The 26,476-nt window shown below is 38.6% G+C and overlaps 1 protein-coding gene across 1 annotated transcript in view; it reads right to left on the bottom strand.

The window, feature by feature from the left end:
- RASGRF2 (Ras protein specific guanine nucleotide releasing factor 2) overlaps positions 1 to 26,476 on the bottom strand; it is a 1,933,635-nt gene that overhangs the window by 1,576,169 nt on the left and 330,990 nt on the right. The window contains exon 2 of the mRNA XM_044064238.1: positions 11,644 to 11,750. Within this exon, the coding sequence (XP_043920173.1) occupies positions 11,644 to 11,750 (107 nt within the window). The remainder of the gene's footprint in view (positions 1 to 11,643; positions 11,751 to 26,476) is intronic.

Below are 26,476 nucleotides of genomic sequence, written 5' to 3'. Positions count from 1 at the left end.
TGTCAAATATAAATCATATCAAATGTATGTTATACATACTTCATATATATCATGTGGATAAGAAAATGGGGGAGGAGAGGGAGGGATGGGGGTGGTGTGTAGTTGAATTCATTAATAAATATATCAACAATCATATAACATGGAACTTATAATAAGGTCCAGTAGAGTATATCTATGGAAGTATTATTCTAATATTGTTATAGTGGATTAAAAATATATATATAAAGAATAGTATATAGCAATTTAAATAGTAAATGAGACCTAGAAGAGACATATATATACATTTGTCTTGTATATATGTTTTGTGGCATATAAGCATGTTGTAGTGTAAAAAACTTTTTAATAAGTTTAATACCCACCATTTCTGTGGCACAGGTAAAAGCTGCATTGTCCAAAGCCAAGAAAACAGCATCCATGGGACCTGATAATATCCCTGGCTGTGTCTTACATGAGATAAAAAATTAACTGGCACCACATCTGTGTGCCCTGATCAATCACAGCCTTTCCTCAGACTATGTCCCTAATGAATGGCACACTGCTACAGTCATTCTGCGCCATAAAGGGGAGCAACTACAGACCCTGGGAACTATTGCCCCATTAGCCTGATGAGCTTGTTATGCAAAGCTATGGAGCACATCATCATGAACCTGCTTAACAAAGATATAGGCGATCTCAAAACTCTTGACCCCACACAGTTTGGCTTTGTAAAGGGGAGATCCTGCCTGCTGAACCTGGTTGACTTCTTCGAGGCAGTCACCAAGGCTGTGAATGAGGTAAGGTAGTGCATACAGCCTACGTTAACCTGGCCAAGGCCTTTGATACCATTTCCCACTCAGATATCATTGATAAACTCACCAAATGAGGCATCAATCCTTAGATCACTAGGTTGGTTGCAAACTGGCTCACAGACAGGAACCACAGAGTGAGAGTTACAGATTCCAAGTCAGACTGTCGACCAGTCATGAGTGGAGTCCCACAGGGCTCAGCCATGGGCCCTCTCCTTTTTGGCATCTACTTCTCAGAAGTCCAGGCCAGCAAAGAATGACTCTGGCTGACCAAGTCCGCTGATGACTGCAAGCTAGGAGTCATTATCAACTCCCCAAGTGATGCAGACATCTTACAAAAGGGCCTCTCTGAGAACAACGACTGGTGTCAGAACCATGGCCTAAAGCTTAACACCAAAAAAAAAAAAAATGCATTATCATCCCCTTTGGAAAAAACTCAGTTTCCATGAATTACCACATTGATGGCAGCCCACTGAACACTGAAGGGGCCATAAGAGATTTGGGCACCCAGGTCGACAGCCATCTCACCTTCGACCACCACACTGCCACTGTGGTCAGAAAGTCCTTCTACGTGGCACATCTTATAACCAAAGGTTTAATCCAGGAAGAAAGAGGTCATCATTCCCCTCTACTCATCCCTCATTAGACCAATCATTGAATATAAAGCCCCATTTGGAATGTACCTGACCAGACACCTACAACAGCTGGAGAGGCCACAAAAGTACCTCACAAAAAGGATCCTAGGCCTTAAACACATGTCCTACACAGAAAGACTCAAGAAACTTTAGCTGTTTCAGTCTTGTATTGTCTACTTAGAGGTGATCTCTGCTTGACTTACAAAGCCATGTCCAACCCAGCCCTACTTGAAATGCTACACCTAAAGAAATCCAATCCCCCCATGCCACATGCTCCAGAGATCACAACCTCATTACCGCAATTAACAGAACATGCTGGAGGGACAGGTTCATCTCCCAAAGACTTCCCATACTCTGGAATAAGCTTCCCATTCATATCAAGTAAAGCACCTTGCTGGCCCTCTTCAAGAGAAATCTTGACTAGTGGATGGCTAACAGAAAGTTCACCCCAGGGATCACTCCAGTTTCCCTGTGAACTAACATCAGGTGGTCCGGTGCCTGGGCACTTTTTTTGGGCTAGGCTTGTAAAGGATCCAGGGCCATTAGCCTAGTACACACCTATGAACCTATAAACCATTTACAATTTTTCAGCACACTGTTGTGTTACCTTTGAGGTTGTGGACAAAGCCGATGAAAGCCTTGCGGTTATTCTTTGTCTTAGAGGATATTTCTGCCTTAAATTTGGCTTTGGTAGGCTTGATAAGATTTCTGAGCATCTTATTTAGTTTCAGGGGTTTCTCATCTTGCAGCGTATTGCTCTTTCTAGTTTTGGCCATGATTTTCCTCCTTTTGTTATACAAATTGTTGATATCGGGATTCCACCAGGGTGACTTGTTATTTAAGTTAGTTCTCTGCTTATTCCTTGTGGGTACATCTACCTCAGTGCAGCTGTTTACATGATGGTATAGGGTTTCTATAAACAAGTTCCATTCTGGTATCAGAGTTCACATGGTTTGGGGGATGGAAATTTTACCATGGTGTAAGTCATTAGTACGAGGTTTGCTTTGAAATAATTCCTAAATATCTGAGGGTTTGATGGCATCCACTTGTGACAAGTGTTTGGACCGGTAGATACCAAAAGCAGCATTATATTCAGTGATTGGCCTAATGAGTGCCAAGTAGAGGGGAACAATTATGTGCCTGGATCTGGATGATATACCTTTAGATATAAGCTGTACGATAGAAAATAATTTCCTTATAATAGTGAATATATGGTGATCAAGGGACAGTTCATTGTTGACACAGGTTCCCAGGTGAGACTGATTAGGCTTATGTGTATATAACTGCCTGGGCCCATTGGAGTCCCACCTTCATGCAAGGGAACATCTGTTGCAGTCTTTCATTCATCCAGCACAAAACCTGTTTTGAGGTTAGTGTTGAATAGCCTTTGTAGGGGGTTTGACACATCAGGTTTCAGACTAACCAGTAGGCAGTGTCCAATCACAATAGACATTATGTTCTTGGCCTTGAGTAGTAACTTCAGAAACTGTTAAGAGATTTGTGGGGGTTACAGATGCAGGTATTTGACATGGAAGATTGGGGGGATGAAGTTCAATTTGAATTAGCTGGCCAGTGGATTGGCTATATCTTCTGGTATAAGTATCTGATATAATTTGTCATTAGCTGACTGTAGTGACAGTCATTTTTTTTCTGAGATTTCTAGCACAGTTAAAAAATATTTTGTGGTTATCTTTCACCTGGGTTTATATTTTTTACCTCATATCAGGCTTTGGTTGATTTAATCACAGTCTTGAGCTCCTTGTTTAGTTAAGCAAGAATATTTTTGGCTTTCTGAGAGTTAAATATATTTTTGCATGCAATGAGTATTTTTTTTTCTTTTACTATGCTGCCCATAGGACTTTATTTTTGTATTTGTTTTATTTATTTCTGAGGGAGAAAGATGTGTCTATGCAACTTTTTAAATATGCAGAGAGCTTGGCAGTAAATTATTCTGTGCAGGGGAGGTGGGAAACAAGTTTAGTAGAGGGACCACATCCCCAAGTAATGCACTGTATCCAGAATAGTCAGAAACCAGCACTACTCAGATATGTGCACACCAGATCACTTACACTAGCTTACAAGCAGGCTGAGAACGGTGTTGTAATTGTTTTTTTAACATTTTTCACAATCAAACCTGAGTGTTTTCATTTGTTCTTTCAGCATGTAACAGCATAGGGCTATACATAAAGTGACTATGTTTTCAGTTTGTGGGGGTTAGGGAGGCAGCCTGCATTTACAGATATGCTTTTTGTCTTTACAACCTGTTGACTTCACAGCATACTGGATGGAATTGTGTCAGCTCTGAACATTAAGCCTTGAGAAAAACTTATTTCTTCCTTGAATTTCTTTTCATTTATTTCCAATAATTTTGTTCAGACTGTCACTGGATCATAAGACTAGAAAAAACTCCAAAAAAGCACCGTGGAGCATGTACGGTCCCACTCGTTTTGGAGCCTAAGGTAAGTTTCTTGCTTTAACCAATTTTCTTTCAGAAAAGGCTTGAGATTCACAGACTGTAAGTAGGATAGTAAGAATGTAACTTTCAACAGTTTAGTTTTTGCTTGATTGACTCCCATTGGTACACATCTTCATTTATTGCTAGTGGCAGTATGACTGAGCTCAGCTAAAATGTATTTTTTGTTGGGAATGTAAGGTTTACTATTCCAAAAGGCTTAGTGTGAGTGTAGGCTGTAGGAGTGAACAGCCATTGCCAGGTGACCCATGCAGGTGGAAGGGAGGTAGTTGTGGCTCATAGCTTGGGTGTTACCTAGGGAGAGCACTATATGTTGTACCTACAGACCACAACACTGCAGAGCATGTGCTGCCTACAGCCTACCGGTGCTTTAGTCGGCAGCACCACTGGAGCTCTAATGAGCCACTACAGGAGTTAGGAGCTGCAAGGGGAAGCGTAATCTTGGGTGGCAAACTGATTGATCTACCCTAGTGTAAATGGAAAGGTATTTTGTTTTTTGACTTAAGGAAGATGTACTTTTGGAATTAGATGTTCATGCTGCTTCATCATGTAAGTAATTACTATGCTGCCATATACTTGCCAGTGATCTGTTTAGAGACCAGCAATATAAAGGGGGCATGTCATACACTTGCCAGTGATCTGTTCAGAGATCAGCAATGTTAAGGGGGGCTTGGCTTAGTCAGCAATTTTAATCTGGGTGTGGCTTGTTGAGGGGGCAGCAGTCCAGGAGCTGTGAGTACAAATTTGAAAATTCTGGCTACACCCTTGGTTGTTGTTGTGTCTTTTGGCTTTTCCCAGTTAGGGGTCGCCACAGCGGAACTCCGGTTTGCTAATGATTGGCAGTAGATTTTTACATGCCGAGTTGCCGGCCCTGATGCACAACCTTCAACGAAGGTACGCCCATTCACGCATGTCTCCACACAGAAGACACTCTAGCTGAGAATCAAACAGGACAACGTCTTACTGTGAGGCGACAACGCTACCGCAGCACCACCACCGCAGTTTTTGTCTACAACCTTGGTCTGTGGTACTAATTGATGTAATTATTTATCTAAATATATGTGACAGTTTATGATCACTTGACATTTTCAGAAAAACAAAGTATGCAATGAAACAAGAAAATAATGTATTAGACCTCAAGTTACTAAAAAGTGATGTGTCATTCTGAGAAAATGCATAACATAAAGTGATGTGCACTATGTCATCTCTTGATAAAGCCTGGAGACTGTTGAAATTCCTTTCTGGATTAGAATATGTATAACTATCCTCTTTAAAATATTACAAAGGACCATAGAGTCTATACAGATTAACCAGAAATCTACAATGTTGAACTTTGTGGTACTGTTATGTACAGTAAGGATTTACTTTAACAGTAGGTCTTCAAAAGAGTGCCTATTTCAAAAGTATCCACAGTAGACCCTGCCCAGTGTCACTGAGGGATGAATCCCTAGCTGTACCCCAGAGAGCCCATGTTCACCTAGTAGCAAGGCCACTGAAGGGACAGGGCAGGGGAGGAGGGAGAGTGAGCTGCTTATGCCAGCTTGCCTGTACTGGGGACAAGGAAGCAGGTTGGCTTGCTACAGTGTTGATATTCACATGTATTGCCACACAGTGAAAAGCCTAGCATGAGAACGTTATATGCTGTGTAACACTTGGTTGGGAGGTTCTCCATCCTTGTACCTACTAAGAGAGTTACAGCAGAGCTCCCAGGCTGCCAAGAATGTGTGGACAGAGCCGTCTGCAGGATCTCATGTCTGGTCTACTCCTTAAAACCCACTTCTCACTTTTACTGTGGAATGACTGGGCTGGAAGGGTCTCGCCCACATGGAGGAAAAAATAAGTTAAGTAGGTGTTGGAAGGGGAACCATTTGGCTGATCTCAGAGATAAAAAAAAACAAAGCCATTATACACGACACAATAAAAATGCTTTAAGAAATCTAAAGCTGGAATTCAGTTGATGTCATCAAGTCACAGAATCATGCTGAAATTTGCAGACTACATAAACTACACACAAAAAAAGATGTAACAGTGAAATATAATATATGAGGACAAACCAGCATCCTGAAAGTGAATTACTACTTGAAGTTCTTTTATGTGTGTACACGAGTAAATAACAAGGCATGATCTATAATAGGTTTCAACAAGAGTAACTGAGGAGTATCCAGACTTAAATTCCACTAAATGGGTTATAATAACAGACTACAAGCATGAAATGGAATTAAAGTAGGAAAGTCAGCACTAAGGACCTGTCATATCCTTGTACTCAGATGAGATGCTGAGGCACTATGATGGGTTTAAATTGTTTATTGTACATAAATAAATCAGGAGTTGTAGCTGGAACATGTATTTAAGCTAACTGACAGACTTACTACTTCAGACACACTTGCATATGCATCTCCATTCATGTCTGCTTTCACTCTGACTACACAAAATGGCACTGATCTTGCACATGCTCAGCAACTTATATGCATCTGCTATCTAGCTACAGTGGCTGATTGGTACAATACACACAATGATTTACAGGACCTTCAAGAGCAGAACTGGTCTTACATTTCAAAAACACTTTGAAGCTCAAGTGTTTCTTAAGAAACATCCATGCATAACTCCTGGTGATTGTTGCACAGATATTTAGTGCTCAAGCTGGCCTGACAGAACAAAGTCAAAGTGCCCATCTTTGTAAACCCAGATTTGGGAATGGACCCAAGGTGCTGGTAGAGTTGACTGAGGTAGAGTGCTAGGGAGGAATGAAAGAAATCAATCATTGCCTGCCTATTCTGTACTGGATACGTCACCTCGGCAGCCCAACTAAGGTGTGAGTGGAGCTGAGACAAGATGTCTACAGCATGATGCAAATACAAACTATGTTATATTATCAGTGCAAGTCACTGAGTACATTCTGACCAGATATCTGCATCTTGATGGCACCCACCACTTGTCCATCTTAACAGATGATGTTCTCACTCCCTGGACCCTTATGACTTGGTAGCTGATAAAATTCAGCCCTCACGGAATTTAGGAGGCCCAATATGATGATGGCTTATACCTGGAATCATCCAGACATGGACTCTAGGGGTATTTAAGAAAAGAAAGACAGTGGTAAGAATGAAAGGCAGACATCAACAGAGGAGGATGGCAATGATGGTATAAAAAAGAAATCTGTGCTAAAACCATGCAGTAGCAGTACAATAACAGGCTGAACTATCACAAGCAGGGCACCCTGCTTCAGCACTCATCAGTGTACAAGCCTCCTGCAGAAACACTGTTTGTAGACTTTGTCATCCTTAGGACAGGGCAAACAGCTATCATGTCATCCTCACATCCTGGGACTTTGTGGTACAAAATCAGTTAGCACAGTAATGGCTTGCAGGGCCAGGGTGACCTAAAATAAATGGAAAATCTGTGGAGTAGATCAGTATAAATTACAAAAACTAGCATGTCAGTACATTAATTTGTTATATAATAGGAACTTGCATTTGACAAAGGCTAGCAACCACATAAGATGTCCAAATCCACCAAAGACTATCTTTTTCTCAGGGAGGCTGATGCAGGATCTCAGCACAGATCAAATCTGGTAGAAGTAAGGAACCAGATAATACAGGTCATTGTGAACATATAATAACAGCAGCACAACTTGACACAAAAGAGGTCCTGTCAGTTTATAAGTACATTTTTTTATTGAGTGGTTTGGAAATGGGTAAGAAAAACCTGATGAGTGTGGTTTATATGGACTTCAGTCAAGTATTTGACACTGTTCTTCATCACAAGAGACTGGCAGAGAAGCATAATGGTATGAATTAAACTCAGTAACTGCAAGGCTGATAAAACTGTAATTTAGAAGATTACAAACAGTTAAATTAAAAGAAGAATGGTCAGGTTACAAATAAACAAATAAATGCATTAATAACTTAGTAGGTAAACTGTTAATTGGAGAAAACCAGAAGGGATTCCTCTCAGCTGGCACTGAGTTCATAGAATGTACCAGATTTTACCTATACTTTTACTCTGTTCCTTGTAAAACTTTTGATTTTCTGGATAATCACTGAGAGTTAAGTCAATTATGTCGGACATTACAGTTTGATAAAAATTTCTTAAAAACACATACTGATGCAAAACCTTGCTGTTTTATTAACTTTTAAATGAATTGCAGTAAAATTTAAAAATTGTCCCTGGTTTTGGGTCTTTGGCCACCCATTGTTTTGGCTTTGTCCAGAATTCTTGATTCAGTATTAAAGTTATTGGTGAATAGTTCGTAGGATGACTTGCAAGTTCAGTCTTAAGAATAGTATCCTTTTTTCTTGATATTAACTACCCTCTTGAGCTAATTGCTCCAACATTTTGGGGTTTCTAATACCATGATGGGAATGGATCCCATTCCTAAGTCAAAGAATGATTAAAGTTCATGAAATTAGTATTGTTTCTGCCTTTGATGTTAGTCAAAGTGCTCTTCACAGCACCTGCAATGGGCCCAGAATTTACTCCTCCTGTAATTCATATGGAGTTACATGAATCAGGAGTATATCTAAGTATGACCTTATATTCTCTTTTGTGAGACCCATTGCTCTCGCTACTGTTAGAACTGTGTGGATATCCTTTATTACATTGTTCTCACTTCTTCTGCAAATCCTGGTACTTATGACTTTGTCTCTCTCTGTATATAAGACAGTGTAATCACTGAGAGTAGCAGTTTCAGTGATTTATGCTACTTTTATCTTCTTTTCATGGACTACTCTATCTGGTCTTCTTGCATCTACTTTTTGAACTGTTGATAATGGGTGATCCCATGTGATACAAACTTCACCATTTTCTGTAATCCCTTGTGGCTAATGTTTCCGATGCTTGTCAGCTACTTCAAAGTTGTAATGTTTGCGCAATCCTCAATGCAATAGTCTTGCCGCATTATAATGCCTTTCAGCACACAGGCCCCCTGCCATTAGTGAATCACACCCAGCAACAAGATGTTTATAACAAGATGTTTACAAGAAGCATATGTTTATATTTTTAGTACTCACACTTTCTTATATGACAACTATAATTTGTTCCGTATACCGGCATTCAGTTTGCACTCTATTTTATCTTATGTATAATGTTTCATTTTATTTTTTATTACTTTAGAAGTTATTGGAGCTTTTCTCCTCGGGTCTTCACTGAAAATGTTTTTTTTTTGTAACTCAGCTGGACCAAATGTGATATAAATAAATAAATAATGTGCGTTCTGTTTTACAGAACCTGCATTTGTCTGTTTCTGCCACATGTTCAATGGACTTTGTAAGACAAAGTGCACATAGTCCACTATCCTGGGCTGCCAATATTAACTTTTTATCTTTTGGTTTAGATTCACCTCTCCTTAACTTTTCCTGCATCAGATCTTGACTGACATGAGGTTGTTCCAGGAGTTTTCTATACTTGCAACTATATTTATGCCTTTTTGCAGATTTTTCCTTCTAATCTGATCCTTCTCCTTATGTTCTTTCTTTTGTTTTTTGGCACATTCACTTTCTTGATTTTTGTCTACTTATTGTTTGATTTCCATTTCCACTTGACACTGATATGCTTCTGCTAAACTAAGTGGAGAAATCATCTTAGGATTGTTCTCCTTATGGTTTTAAAACTTTCACTATGTTTGGATCTGGTGAAGTCAGCTGATATGCATGCAGTCCTATGATTGCAGATCTACAAAAGTAATACATTTCAAGAAGGCCCAAGAAAATATTAGACTTTAAGCCTGGCCTAACCCCACTGTAGGAATGTTTCTGTGTCTTGAAGAGTCTACACTCATTTTTTTCTAGTCTTGGCACTAGTGCACATAACAGGATTGGGCACTTTTTTATCCCGGGACTTAAGCACCCAGCTGTCTTTTTTACTTTTTAACCTATTTCTGTCCATTCTATATGTTATATAAAATACAGTGTATAGATCAGTGTCATCTCATTTAGTATCTGTTGTCAAAACAACATACAACATGCATAGAGCTGCAATGCAACTATGTTCCTATGTATCAGTTAGTACCCAAAAGGTCATACATTTACAGCTTGTGTCCCTAAACAGAGAAAATGTGGGCATTATGCCCCCACCCCCACAGAAACATGTTTACACACAAGCACATTTTGAGTGGTATGATTCTTGACCAGCTGCTAAAGTTACGGATGGTTCCCTGCAATGATATTAAAACTGAGAGACTAAGAAGAAAGGCAACAGTGCAGAAATATTCTAATGTTTCTAGATAAGATGATGTAACATAAATTTTAAATATCCTTCTTGAGAACATCCGGAGCATTACCCTCCCAAAAACATGCAGTCAGCTTCCTTGGATACTCTTTGTACACCACCAAGCAATCTAAATAGTCTACTGCCAGTATAGAAACTCCTGCATAAGTATATCTAAGCAAAGCTTTAGAGAATTTGAGATTTAACTTCTCTGTGCTTTTAAGGCAGATTAAACCTCTAAATTACTCTCCGATATAGATCTGTGGCTAGTTATCCGTATTGGTTATTATTCAGAGGAGGGGTTTGAACTCATGCTTTATTATAAAGGCCATCAAGACTCAGAAGAGAGGTGAGAGAATGGATAAATAAGTAGTAGGACAGCTATGATAAATAAACTTATTCTCCTAGAAGAATCCCGATTAGACAAGGTAATGGCTGGGCAATTGTGATAAAGTTATTCTAGAAGAGCCCCGATTCTTGCTGCCCTTAATAGTAAAACCACTGTGAATTACAATCCCAAGGCAGCAGAAAACAAAGCTCCAATCATTGTTGTCTAATGCACATTAAAGTGAGATGAATGAATGTATTTCATTTAAAAATGCTAAATAAATGGCTTTGGAGCACAATGAACAACCTTTGTTTAGAAAATACTAAGCATGATGGAATATAGTGAGCAATAACTTGGTGAATTAGTCCATTCTACTTCGTTTGTATTCTATATGAATTGTAACTTTTATTAACCTTAGTATCTATGACCAAATTTAATATATTAATGGCTAACTAAGATGTTTTATTTTAAAACACGCCAGGTGTTAAGGTATGAAGTGGCTGGAAATGTAGCTTCTAGTAGTTTCCTTCATGAATGCCTTGAGCAAGTGGAAGTGTGCTACACAGAGTCTGTAGCCACAGCTGTACCTGAATTACATTCCACCATTAATAATATTATGGTTGTAACACATAATAATATTAATGGTAGAATAATATTATGGTTATAGAATACAAAATGGTTTACTTGAGTTTGTGAAAATGAGTTCATCAAATGCTTCAATGAAAGTAGTTGCTCAATATCCATTAGTCCCCTTTCTTCAATGAAACATGAAGATTTAGATAAAGTGGCTGCCAACTGTAAATGGAAAAACAAATACTAAAACACTAAACAGAGAAATACAGTTATGATTATGTGTTGGCACAAGTCACTCTGCAACCACCCATGTGGGTGGACTTCACCCACGCTCCAAGACCCCATTACTTAAAGCCACAAACTCCAAGGTCATACAGCCTTACAAAAGAGGGAATATTCAAATGCCCCATGATACGTACATTCTAGAAGTTAGCGTAATTAAGTAAAGATCATGTGAGAGGGGTGTGGCACACACATGAAGGCTGCAGAAAGGCTTGCCTCCTGCAAATGTTTTTCTAGGCAAGATAGTTTTCTTCACTGCTTACAGAGTTTAAGTCTGACTTTACAATGAGTTTTTGAGGAACTGAGTTTTAGCTAATGCTGAATGAACTCAATTTTGTCAAGCTCCAAAACAGATTACAATACCTTGCTTGCTGAATTGCCTCGGCCCATTCATCGCAGTCCTTTTCTTCTTCTGTCCGTAGTTCCAATGGTCTTTGCCCTTCATGGCCAAATGTTACAGTCAGGTAATGCTACAAAACAAAATCAGAATTAACATTAGAGATGGAATGTTACTCATCTGCAGTAAATAGTCATTGTAATGCAGGTCTCATCTTTAATGCTGTTGAGAACTGATAATAAAATTATATTTTATTATTTATAAACTGACGTGGTTTATACCCAGTAATGATATAAGTATGTGGTCACCTGTTGAAATCTGGAGCAAAAGTTAGAGATTATACATGTATTTTTATCCAGCACCTAAATACAACTATGTTGTGTAATTAAAAAATATATATCTGAAGCAAAATGAAATATATATATATTTATATATATATATATATATGTATATATATACACATATATATATATATATATATATATATATATATATATATATATATATGAAGCAAAATTAAAAATAAATATATGTGAAGCAAAATACTGATAAATAAAATTATTCACTATCCTGCCTGCATCATAATTTAGTACTGAGGTTCTAGGAAATTGTTATTTATTTCTTTTCAGTTATAGCTGCGATACTTACCATATTAAGACTAAACTTGGCTTAACTTGGTTGAGGCTAAAAAGGGCCAACACACCAAACCACCTACCTGGTAATCATACAGTAATAAAATAAATAAATACATTTACATTAAAAAGCAAACTACCAGCATAAAATGTTTACTGTATGATTACACTTTTAATCCTAAATGCCTATTAGGTATTTGTAAGTTGCAAAGAAATGTGTAAAAATATTACTTTCATATTTAATATTCAGATTTCATAAAATAAAAATGAGACAAGCACACACACACACACACATATATATATATATATATATATATATATATATATAAACACACACACTCGCACACACGCAGAAATATGTAACTAAAATAGCAAGTTCATTTGCAGCTTTCTTTGCAAAGAAATGTAAACAACTTTTACAGAAAAGCTGACAGATGGGAACAGGAAGCTGAAACGTTGCTTGATGTATAGTTATAAACAAACTATATTTTATACATTTGGCATATATTTTTTTCTGAAAATAGTTACAAAAATACTCTTAACTACCTAAAAAATTAACAGCAGTTCATTTGCACTGTTTTAAAATACTATAAATACTTGATTACTACCAGGTTTCCATTCTTACATACTGTGCACCCCCGGCACTTGGTGCACTTGTTAACACCAATTGTTGTTGCAACCACTTTATACAGATATGATTATATAATATTAAAAACCGAGACATATCAGACAATTAGTGCTACCATAATTTCCCTTTGCTAAGTATGTAAATCCAAATATTATAATCAAGTTTTTCATTTTGTCTTAAGATTGACTTAACATTTTTTCTTAAATAAAAACAATTAAAACATACAAACAAATTAACTATTTATAATGTAATGAGATTAGGAATTAACTAGTAACAATAATGTTTTATTTGCACTATATTACCAATCTTTACAAACAGACCAGTACTTCACACCTTGTATGGCTGACTACTTTATTAAATCGATATATATCCTAGGTACTTTGTTGCATATTTTTTTAGGTAAGGTCCAAAGGATAAAACCACCACCGTAACAGATACAACCATGCAAAATCTGAAGGTAATGCTACTCAATGCTAGAATTCTAAACCTCAAAATGCACTCTCTCGAGGCACTCCTAAAAATGGAGAACATCGATATCTGTGCAGTGACTGAGACCTGGTTCAAGGCTCCAGAGAGCACCCCTGCAATACCAGGCTACAATTCTTACCACACTTTTCGTCCACAAAACCAAGACTGAAACACAAAAGGTGGAGGAGTGTCCATATTCACCAAGGATATTCACACCTCCAGGCTAGTTGCCTAACACAATGCATCTGAAATTCTCCAGGTGCAACTAACACTAGGTAAGACTGCAATCCAAATTGTAGCTTGCTACAGATCCCCCATCATACCCCAAGATTCTCACTACACCTTCCTAAACATACTGGAAAATATTAAGATACAACCAAACACCCTAATACTAGGTGATTTCAACTACCCTACCATTAATTGGGAAAACTACTAGGGTACCAACTCCTTTTCCCAACGGTTCTTGGAATTCATAAATTCCAATGCCCTGGATCAACTAATCCATTGTCCCACCAGGGCCTCCAATATCCTAGACCTGGTCATTACCAACATGGGAGATAGATGCTCCACATCAGTGGTCACCCCCTCATTGGTCAGGTCTGACCATAAGCAAATCACCCTTGACATCCACATCCCACCCCCACCCCCCAGTAAGGAAACCTCCTTAAAAAACTTCTCCAAAGCCAACGTCATGCTACTGAATTCAGAAGTGACAAACTTCACAACACCCACGCAGACGGGATCTGGAAGTTCGACTGTAGAATCCTGCACTAAGGCACTATACGAGCACATCCACTTGTGCATGAATCATGCCATCCCAAATAGAACCAAGATGCTCTTCTCCAAAAAAAGGAAGCCAGTCTGGTGGTCCCCTGCTATAAACAAACTATACAACAGAAGGAAGAAACTGTTGCAGAAAAGAGGAAAATCCCAGGATGCAAAAAACTCCCTCACCAGCCTCAGGAAGAAGCTGAGATCCCTCATAAAATCATCAAAAGCTAGTTATGAAAATAAAATTGCCAAAGATTCCAAAGACAACCACAAGGCATTCTATAGTTATGTCAAGAATCTAAATGGCAATGCTCAGAGCTGCTCTGAGCTACAACAGAATGGCATTAAATATACTGATCCCAAGGATATTGCCAATATCCTGGCAGATCAATTTTGTGCCAACTTCACTCCCCTCTCACCCCCTAAAGGGCCCATCTCAATACCAAAAGATTGCCAAATTCAGATAATCACAGTCACACAGGTAGAAACAACACTCTCCAAAGCTAAGAATACAGCATCCATGGGACCAGATGACATCCCAGGCTGTCTGCTACATGAACTACAAAATGAACTGGCACCCCACCTAAGTGTCATGTTTAATCATAGACTCACCTCAGACTTCGTGCCCACTGAGTGGTGCACAGCTACAGTTATCCCACTCCACAAGGGAGGATCCACCTTGGATCCCGGGAACTGCCGTCCCATCAGTCTGACAAGCCTGATCTACAAGGGCATGGAACGCATTATCATGGAACTTATAAGCAAAGACATTGGCAACCTCCAGACACTGGACCCCACCCAGTTTGGGTTTGTGAAGGGCCGATCTTGTCTCCTGAATCTGATTGACTTCTTCGAATCAGTCTCCAGAGCTGTGGACGAGGGTAAGGAGGTCCACACAGCCAATCTGGACCTTGCCAAGGCCTTCAACACCATCCCCCACTGTAGAATCATAGATAAACTTACTAAGCTGGGCATAAATCCCTACATCACTCGATGGGTTGCCAACTGACTTACTGACAGAACCCAGACTGTAAAAGTAGCCAACTCCAAATCCAGCTCCAGACAAGTGACAAGTGGAGTACCTCAGGGTTCAGTCATGGGACCACTCTTGTTTGGCATCTACTTCTCTGAAGTACAGGCAAACACTAAGGGACTCTGGCTAATATAGTTTGCAGATGACTGCAAACTGCGAGCCATTACTGAATCCCCAAATGATGTGGATATTCTACAAAAGGGCCTTACAGAAACAGATGCCTGGTGCCAGAGCCATGGGCTCAAGCTTAATGTCAAGAAATGTATAGTCATCCCCTTTGGAAAAAAACATGTACCCATGAACTACCACATAGGTGGCAGGACACTAAACATCGAAAGTGTGGTGAGAGACTTAGGGACACAAGTGGACAGTGGTCTTACTTTCGATAACCACATCGCCACAACAGTCAGGAAATCCTTCTACGTGGCACATCTCATCACTAAGGGCTTTTCATCCAGAAAAAAGGAGGTCATTGTCCCACTGTACACATCCCTCATTAGACCCAGCATTGAGTATAATGCCCCATTTGGTATGTACCTCACAAGACATCTGCAACAGCTGGAAAGGCCACAGAAATACCTCACTAAAAGAATCACAAGCCTAAAGCAGATGCCATATGCTGACCATCTAAAAAAACTCCAGTTATACTCTGTGGCATATCGTCTACTCAGAGGCAATCTCTGCTTAATATACAAGGCCATGTCAAACCCTGAACTGTTGGACATGCTCCACTTAAAGAAATCCCAATCCCTCAGAGCCACACGCTCCAGGGATCTAAACCTTATCATCACAATGAACAAAACATGCTGGAGGGATAGGTTCCTGACCCAGAGACTCCCCATACTCTGGAATAGACTGCCCATACATGTCAAGCAGAGCACCTCATTGGCCCTCTTCAAAAGGAACCTTGATGATTGGATGGGAGATAGGAAATTCACCCCGGGGATCATGTCAGTCGCCCTGCTAGACAGGGGCCCAGAGAAGTAAATATTGTGGGAAAAAATTTCCGGGGAATTGTTATGGCTAGGCTTGCATAGGCCTTAGGGCCGATAGCCTAGTACTAACCTATGAACCTATGAACCTATATTAGTTTCCTCTTCAAATTCAGTTTCCGTTATAGTACTGCATATGGCCCATTTTATTTCTAATATGGAATTCCGTCACAGCTCCATATTTATAATATCCACAATCATGGTTCCCATCTCTTCTAGACAGTTTCTCTTTAGTTTTTCATTTTCTAGTAACAGCTTTCTTAGTCACTATCAACAATAAAGATGCCAATTATTTCATCTCTTTAGCACATGTTTTTTCACATCAGCTTAACAAAGCCATCTCTATACTGAGGTTAAATTCTCTTATCAATATAAGACTCAGCATACTGTTCATAGAAAAGTAGCTAGGGTGGGGCAAAAGACCCAGCTGCCCTGGGTACATGGTGTCAGAAGTCACAATCAGCAGATCCACTTTTTTTCGCAATTTTAAGCTCTTCACATAAATGTGAGGGCAGTCAGTAGAGTAGGGGGACATTAGAAACGGGTGCCCCTACTAAGGAAAGAAGGAGTACCAGATCACAAAAGTGACAGTGTTAGAGACCACAATGGACCTTTTTTCTTCCTGTCATGCAGAGCATGAGGGCATAGGTTATTAGGATCTAGTGCTTCTCCTCACAGAATGGCACAGAGCTACAAAAAGCTAACGATTGCTCTGATTGTTCAAGCCATTTTTGTACTATAGCAACTTCATACAGTCCCAAAATATATGATCCAAAGAACTTAATGGTCATCTCCAACATATGCTTCTTGTCTGCAGCAACATTTTTTTACATCTCATAGTAGCATAGAAATATTTGTACAAGCATTTCCAAAGTTTCTTGAAATGGTTGCATATCTAGGACTAAGACATATTTAACTCTACTAACCATCTGTAATATTTTTATTTAATTGTTCACGCCATGCTACTTTTTCCTTTGTTCTGTAGTATGTTCTCAAATCTACTATTGCCTTATATGTTCTATATTGTTCTGTCGGAAAATCACAAATTTTATGAGGAATGAAGTCACTAAATAATGACACAATTTTCAGTTTTAGACTTTCTTTGCTTCACACTAGCACCTGTCTACCATATAGCAATAGAAAAAAAAAGTCTCTGCTCAATGGTGTTTTAGTGACTGGGCTTTATTCCTACTGGTATATGCTCAATTTACAACGGGCACACTGGTTGGGCTGTCTAATTGGTGTGCTCATTCTTGAATATCAATGGCCAGTCATTCTATAATAATAAATACCTTATAGTGAAAAAGTAACAGCTTGAATGAAAACAAAAATCTGATGACACATTGGGTAAGAATGTCATGCTAAAGTTATAGTAATTCTCAAGCCATCTTTGACAATATAAAAAGTCAAAAAGCATTTTAGAGTTTTCATTTAATCAAATCATCGAGCAGAAAAAAATAGCCATTTTTATTGGAAAATTGACATATTCAAGGGTTCAGTGCAGAACCACAAGCAAGCATATATATGTGTGTGCTTCGATCTTAAGAAAAGAAAGGCCTTTTTGAGAGCATCAAATACATGAGGTCCTTAAAACATCCACTCCTATTTTCTATATTTATTAACGACCTCCAGTCAGCTATTCCAAACACTCCTTGCATACAATATGCAGACGATTCCACTATAATCTGCACTGCTTCCTCTCAGACTGAACTCCTGTCACTTACCCAAAAAGCTTTTTCCACTGTTGATCACTGGTTCTCTGACCGTTGCCTTCTCCTCAACCCCAAGAAAACAAAGTTGCTATTGTTCTCACCTACCCACAAATCAACCTCTCAACTTCTCTATTAATTCCTCTGATAACACTCTGATTTCTCCTGATGCTACTACAAAACTACTAGGAATAACTATTGACAACAATCTCAATTTTGATTCTCATATAAACAACACAATAAAAGTAATAAACAAAAAGATTGGTTCCCTTTATAGAATCAAACCATTCCTTACACCTGAAGCTCGGACCACCTTAGCTAGTTCTCACCTTATCTCTACCCTTCTATATGCTTCCCCTATTTATACCAATCTCTCTAAAAATAACCTCAAGAAGCTTGCTACATCTTACCATAATATTGCTCGATTTGCCACAGGATCCCTCTTCAGAACCCATCACTGTCATAACCTAAAACAACTAGGCTGGCTTGAACTTCCCAATAGTCTCATTTATCAACAGCTCTTAACTGCTCACAAAATTCTATATCAGCCTTCTAAAACACCAATTCTCTCTAACCTCATTACGCCTTATAATAACTTGAAACACCTACGCTCTTCAAACAAACTACTGGTTAATATTACCATACCCAATAACTCTGCAGGTGACAGCCGTTTTTCTAACTCTGTTGGAAAAATGTGGAACAAACTGCCATCTGATATCTCATCTTTGTCTAGTCTTCCACTCTTTAAAAGACAGCTGAAAACACATCTCAATAAACACTGGCTTTGTTCCTGTAACAATCCATATTAACCTTTCTTTTTCCTTTCCTCCTTAATTCCTCCTCACACAACATCCTATAGACATATGTAAAAAAAAAAAATATATTTTTAAAATATTTTAATTATTTTCTTTTTCACCTTTTTCAATATTATATACTTATATTTTTAGAATTTGTATAGCACATATCTACTAAACTTTGTTTATGTAATTTCCTGCTATGGCTATGCCTGTCTGCATGTATATCTCATGTTCTGACTCAATGTGTTAATAATTTTTACCTTGTATTGACTGTTTCTGTGAATTACTTGTAATATCGTTGGAGCTTTTCTCCCCAGGCCTCCAGTGAAAATGGACATATATCCAGCTGGACTAGCCCGGTCAACAAATGTAAAATAAAAAAAAATAAATAAATAATATGCTCATTAGCAAGGAGAAAGCATGCTATGATGAAGGCAGATAAGGCACCACTGTCATTAAATCATGCTCTAGCAAAAGTACCTGCAATCCCAATGCAAAAGGCTTTGAAGAAGTAATCTAGCACGTGGTATAACAAATATGAAGAGGAGTACCCATGCCAGCACTGTTGATTTTTCAGATGAGCTTTTGAGTTAAATAGTCATACATATCAAATGCCTGTATGTGTACTAGCCAAGGGTTAAGGATTTAGACAACCAATATTTTAGACAGGTAGTTTGAGATTAAGAAGCCAAATCCCAGCACTCTGAGGAAAAAAAAAACAGATTCATTAGGTCAGTTTGATAGTTAAAGTCAATGTGCTGCTGCTCTTAAGACTTTTTTGGGGCATGATGAGTCAAATGAAAATGCAGGGAAGATATGCAGAAATCTATTGATTTCAAGATGAATATCTGAGCCAGGTCACCTGCTGCAAGTTTTTTATGTTTACGTATTATGTGCTATTTTCTGAGTAGCACTGCTGGGAATGGCCATTTTACATTTACAATTTACAGTAGTTTGTGACGGTTTATATTCTGGTTTCCTCAACTGTTTGAAAAGACACTGAACCCCATCAGGAAATGATAGCTATGCACTGTAATAAGATGGTAGACTGCTATGACGTCTGACCTCCCTATTAAATGAACACTGATAAAAGTGAGCTTCTATAACTTTATGGCAGCCATCCAAAGAACCAGAAAACTTAGGATATCCTTCATATTTATGTACGGATTATATTTTGGAATTGTTTTCATCTGTTATTTGCACTATTGTTTTGCAAGTCTTGCTTTTGGTTTTTGTGAACACTTCTCTTAGTCCTAAAACTCAGATGTGTAGCTTCTGCAACAACTGTAACCACGTGCCACTAACTAGGTCTTCATTGTTGCATTTCTTTCTTCATCTTCCAACATACCTGTCAGCTACCCCTGATTTTTCTCTCATATGTTTGCCCTGTCGCTCATAAAATTTTTTATTTTTTGGTAAATCACTGAGGATTGCAGTCAATCAATAATGACAGACAATAGAGTTCTTTACCTGACATTGTTCAGACAATGCATTTTGATGCATTAATATGTAAATATTGTCTCTAACTTTGGGCTTTGTTCCCCACATTATTTTGGCTATATCTACAATTGTTGAGCAAAGAATTTGAAAGGTATGGCTTCCAAACTAGAAGTCTGCAAAAGGTGCATAGCTTCCACCCATACAGATCAGTTAACTCTGCAACAGTTGCTAGCTGGCGGTATTCAAAATGCCTGATCCTAGTGAAGATGACAGTTTAACTGTACAGTTCTCATATGAAACAGACCTTATGGTACTGTGAGGGGTGGGGGAGCTGACATTACAAAACACTTAATGTGTAGTTATGTGAGGTAGTCACTGTAACAGAAGATAATAACAGCACAGTGCATCAAGTGAGGTTTCCTTGGAGCAACAGAGTGTTAATTCAGTCCTTACCTTTGGGGATTCTGTGCTGGATTTGCATGTGGACCCTGCATCTGTTTTTTTTTTTTTTTTCCTGAGAACTCAAGTGCTTGCTCTTAACTGTCTGTGTATACATTGCATTTACTTCTGTTCTTGTGGACCAGATCATGGGCGAAAAGGATCAGATCACTTACCCAATATCAAATAAACTATTAAAGAAATAAAGAAATAAATAGAAAAAGAGAGAACAATTCTTGCATCAGTGCAAATACTATAAATCTTGGAAAAAGTACCTTGAGCAGAACTGGCTCCAGCATTAGATGACCTAGGTAGTCACCTAGAGCCCACTGGCTTGGGAGGGCCCACTAGCCAGGGAGGGGATTCCACAGCTGGGGGGAGGGGTCTGTCCACAAAAACTTAAATTTTTTTCTTTAAGAATGCACACATGTATTACATTTGTCCTTAGTAACATCTTTAGTAAGACGCACACACATGCATACTAAAATGGAGCACGCAATTTAAGCAATGAGCATGGATGCTGTTCTGGATGAACACTGAGATCATACAGATAATTCCTAAAATAGTTTAGTGGAGAACTGTGTGTGTGTATGTGTGTGTATGTGTGTGTGTGTGTGTGTGTGTGTGTATGTGTGTGTGTGTGTGTGTGTGTGTGTGTACGTGTGTATTCGTAATGGCAGGTTGACTGACTTATTTTGGCTCAACCCCCCACACCTTCAATACAGGAACATAGACTTTGAATCCTCATCAGCAAGGATTACTGAGTTTCAGTGCATTTTCAAAGACTGCTGAGCTTCTGTGCATTTTCAAGGAATGTTGACTTTCTAGCATTTTCCAGGAATGTTAAGTTTCAAGGGAAATTAAGTTTATTATTGCTCATGTTAAGTCTGTTTTCAATGTGTAACTGTTTTGTTTAGCAAATGGCCATCATCAGTATTTGTGCTATAAATGTTAAAAACAGTGCTAGTAGCACAACAGGTAACCTATGTTCTTTTGGTGCAGAAAGCTGTGGGTTCTACTCCCACACCATGTACATGGAGTGTTAATATTGCAGTGCTCCTTTAATGGGGGGGGGGGATAATGCTCTCCTGAGTGTGTCCTTCTTTGGATGAGATGCCTAGCAACTATGAACCTGTTGCTGGTTTGACAGCCATTCCCTATTGTGATATTACCAGTTTACCTTTTTTTTAAATGTAACAAGGGCAGTTTCTTCTTCAAAAGCAGCAGGAACTAAATGTGTATAGTGACTTGTAAAGCTGTTTGCCAGAAGCAACCTCTTCATTAGTTATAGACCTCTTTAATATGGAATTATTCAGATGAATTTTACTTCTGCAGAGATTGTGTAGATTGGCTGATATTGATGGATTGTAATGACAGAAGTTTGAGTGACTTTTTGTGGTTAAAATGTTTTGTAATGGGCAGTTTTTCCCTTATTGGTTCATATGTTTTGTTTCATTGCTTACTGGAAAAATGTTAAAAAATATAAATTTAAAACACACTCTAACAAGTGGTACTGTATTATACAAGGAATATAATTTAGTAAAATAGGATAGTACATCAAAGAACATATGCATGTGTGCATAGTCCAAAAATATGTACAATGGGCCTATGGTGTGAAAACAGACAAAATGGTAAACTTAATCCACCACTAGCAAGATGTATTTTATTTGAATGTGGCTTTCAATGCTGTTTCAATGAATGTGAGTTTCAAGGGCAGAGAAGCTTACTGCTCATCTAAGTATGTTTTCACTGTGAGACTGTATTGTTTTGTTTAGCAAATGCCTATCAGTGATTGTGCTGTAAAATTTGCAATGAAATTAAATATCTCCAATCATTGTGGAAGTAAAAAATAAAATAGTATGCACACTGATAGGTTTGAACAATGTGTATGGTAACTGGAGAGAAATACCCAAGTAATGGGACACTGAAATGGCTGTGGGGCGTGATGTTGGGGGCCCCCAATCCATTATACTGAACACACTTCATTGTGATCTAGCTCTGATCTTGAGCAAGCTATTTTCACAAGTATGACACTTAATAACCAGTAAATTGATCAGTGCTAACAAAGCAGACAACTATGGGCTTCATTTACTGACACTGTCTTCTCCTTTTACTGTTTTCTAAGAAGCAGAATTTGCAGTTTGTCTACTGGAGATTTCTCTGTGCTGTAAACATCTTGTATACTATCATAGGCCAGACATCAAGCCTCTTACACTTAACATGCCAGCATTTACACTGCGCAACTAGAGTTTTCATTAAATGTGTCCCACTACGGCACCCATATCCAGGACTGGGTCTGTGACTTAAGTAGTGTCTGTGCTGATGACAATTCATTCAGCATATTTGTGGATATCACTGAGTAAGACGAAGCATAATCAGAAGGACATAAGGCATGCTGATAATAGAAATCGGATGCAGGTGGTAGTAAATGATTGTTGTAACCATGTTCCCAGACATGTAAAACATTAATACTTAAGGAGCTGGTCACAGGCTGCAGACATGAGATTCAACAGTCAGAAGCAGCTGATTTTATGGATGTGTGTATAGACAGGCAAGTATATCTCTGAGAAATGTGACTACAAGCTGAAACTTCTCTGCCTCTCTGACAAACTTTGCTGCAGCAGGATGGCTGTAAGTAGAGCATGGTAGGAGGAACAGATATGTTACCACAGCAGCTTTCACTTGCAGACATGCCACTACTGACAGCTGCTGTGGCAACAGGTCTGTACTGTCACTTCAGTGGTTAGACATAGTATCTGCTTGTGTGTCAGATGTACTCCCTACTCTACTATCATGGAAGATTCATTATATTTTCAGATTCTTTTGACAGAACATAAGTGTGGCAATCATTTCAGTACAATTTTAATGAAGGGATGTGGTGGTGACATTGCTCCAATCGATGGCAGTCTGTAGATACCACAGTATCGGCGTTTGCCATGCCTGGCTTTGGCAGTGTGTACTGTAGTAAATCTTGGGATGTGCCTTTGCACCCCTTTAGGTTTTGTAACTGTTCCATGGAATTTCATTCCAAGAAGTACTGATGGTTTTACTCAGTTATGCTATGCCGAGTATCACATTATCATTTACTTCTTGGTCTTTGCCAGATAGTTGCACCTTATGTGGTAGGCACATGTTTATATTGCTATAAATCTTTATCCTTTTTTCCGTAGTATAATATATGCTTCACAAGTCTGGGAATTGAACACTATGCTTTTCTTGTTTCTGTAAATGTTTACTACATTCTACAGATTTCACAGAAATAGTGAGTTATAACTATCTGTACTTAAAGTACGTGTACTTCACTTTTGCTGAAATTTCTTGTCTCTGCATTTCTGTATTTTACACTTGTTGTATTTTATTGTGTGACAAAATGGGAACCATATGCTGAAATCTCTAACTGCTATAAATACTGTGAGGACCAGACAGCCCACTTAGTCAATAAAGTAAATAAATAAATCCCCAGTTCTGTACAAGCTGCATACCTAGACTTCTCAAGGGGCAATGTCATTGTATAACATCTCTGTTATGCAAAATCATCCTGGGATGTGGTATATATATCCAGGACTGTGTACCAGCCCAGTGCAATTGCACACCACGTTTATAAAGAGTGACCCTAATCTGATAGACATTTAAGTTAGTGTACAAGTCTGTCACATCTGTGTTTACTGAGTTACATTATTGTCTAGTTTATACTGTATTACAATTGTACTGTAGTTGTACAATATAGAAATTCCACTGTGCTTCCACTGTAATTGTAATTATGGGGGCTTCATCTTTAGGTGTCCATGTGGATATGTATATCAATCATTAGTTTGTTGCTGTATTTAGGCATTAACATTTCATACAACTGTCTCCAGCCTTGCTACTAAAATGAGAAGACACGCATACCAATAATCACTACACACCTTATCGGGTACATGGTTTATTCATACTTGGAGTGAGTAAATGTCACAAGGAGTATGTCGATTGTGATAATTTACTAGATATGGTTGTGGTACACTTGAGATATTTAAAAAATACAGTAGCTACTGTTTCTTACAACTCCATTATACATAAAGGTTCTCCTATGAATGGCCAAAAGCAAAACTCCAAGCATCAGAAATGCTGCATATTTAATGCAAATTATGGAAGGATGAAAACATAGAGTGTAGCCTAGGTATTCATAAAAGGGCTTAGTATGGGCTGTAAAGGTTGCACTAAAAAAGCCCTGCTTCCACGATGAGCTCATTTGCAATTCAGAGACAATTTAGCTGCAGTGAGGTAAGACCTCATTATTGGCTAATTTACATTTCTCTGAATCACAGTTACTCCTGCAATCTGCATACTAAACTGTTGTGAAGGTAGGCATTGGCATTTTCACCCAAAGCCACTCTCCCTCACACAGAAATATACATTCCAAAACACACACACACACACACACACACAATCGCTATACTTGTTCCCTTGAACCTGTATGCCCACCCATGATTCCCCCAACCCTCTAATCACCATAACAGTGTAGTGCTGTTATGACACATTTGCAGAATCTCTGATATGTAGTGTCCCCACCCCCACTCCCATAATGATGTCTCTGACATGAAGGCACTTTATTTATTTGTATCTGTGGTGGCTAATGTGCCCCTCCACCACTTAACCCCCCTAAGTGACATTATCTCTGATGTCTAGTGACTCCCCCACCCCTAAATCTCTGTACTGATGTTATCGCTGGTATTTAGTTGCTTTCCCACCCCCATACCTATGTACTGATGTTATCCCTGGTATTTAGTGGCTTTGCCACCCCATTATCCCTGTACTGATGTTATCCCTGGTGTTTAGTGGCTCCACCACCCCCATACTCCTGTACTGATGTTATCTCTGCTGTTTAGTGGCTCCCCCTCTCCCATATCCCTGTACTAAAGTTATCCTTGATGTTTAGTGGCTCCCCCATCCCACATCCTTGTACTGATGTTATCCTTGGTGCTTATCCCCAAATCCCAAAACCTGTACCATGATTGTGTTAGGTATTTGAACATAATCAAATGCCTTGATGGAGCAGGATAAACCCTCACACCCCAAACTTTTATATACTAACTACGTGGTTGCACCAACTTGAAGAAAAGAGAAATCTCCCAAAAGGAGGAAATTACTGACAGCGCACACTTAATCAATGACATCAGCACTGATTTCCTATGGAAGACAGCAACTGGCATTGTGTTCCTTAGCATTCTAAAGTTAAGTTATATCATCTTGGTCACCTGTAGATATAGAATAAAGCAAAGTTCTCATACTTTGGACAGCAATTTGACAGAATGCAGGCAGTGAACACATCCTCTACATGTACCGTGCATGTTCTCATATGTATAGCTCAACATGTAGTATGTGGGAGGTATAATGTTCATACTGTTAACAGCGAGATCTATAAGTTTGCACCTGCAACTGTTTTCGATTTTACGTTTAACTATCAAATTAAGTCACTGTACAGAAATGAAAGTCCATTAGTGTCCAAATTGTTTATCGCTTGTGAATAGTCCATCTGTAAGGGTATTTTATTTAGTTAGTTTCAAGAATTTCAAGAACCTGCATACCCAAAAGTGGCAATTTCCACTTTTACTACTGGGATAAATGGATGTTTATGAAGTGTTAGCTGTACATTTCACTACTAAAAGTATACATTTAGTCAAACAGCTGAATTGGAGCATTTTTAACTAAGTATATCTTAATAAAGTTGTGACTGGTACCTTAATGGGATCAGTTTCAAACTGATTTAATTATCTGCTGAATGGAAGTTTTTATGTTGAAAATAGTACTTGATCACCAATAAAAATACAATTTGCCCAATGAAATAGCCACAACCGATGGCAATTTTTAGAAATCCAAAGAATCCTACATTCATACTGGGATAGCAGCCATACAAATACAACTATAAAACAAACTTTTGCTTGCATCACTGCAGGCCCTCTATATTTCTCTGC

This window comes from Protopterus annectens, chromosome 2.part2 (genome assembly GCF_019279795.1).
Source record: "Protopterus annectens isolate FY-2018-M chromosome 2.part2, PAN1.0, whole genome shotgun sequence".
Taxonomy (NCBI): domain Eukaryota; kingdom Metazoa; phylum Chordata; order Ceratodontiformes; family Protopteridae; genus Protopterus; species Protopterus annectens.
Note: the sequence above shows the minus strand (reverse complement) of the source record. Positions and strands in the feature narration are given on the sequence as shown.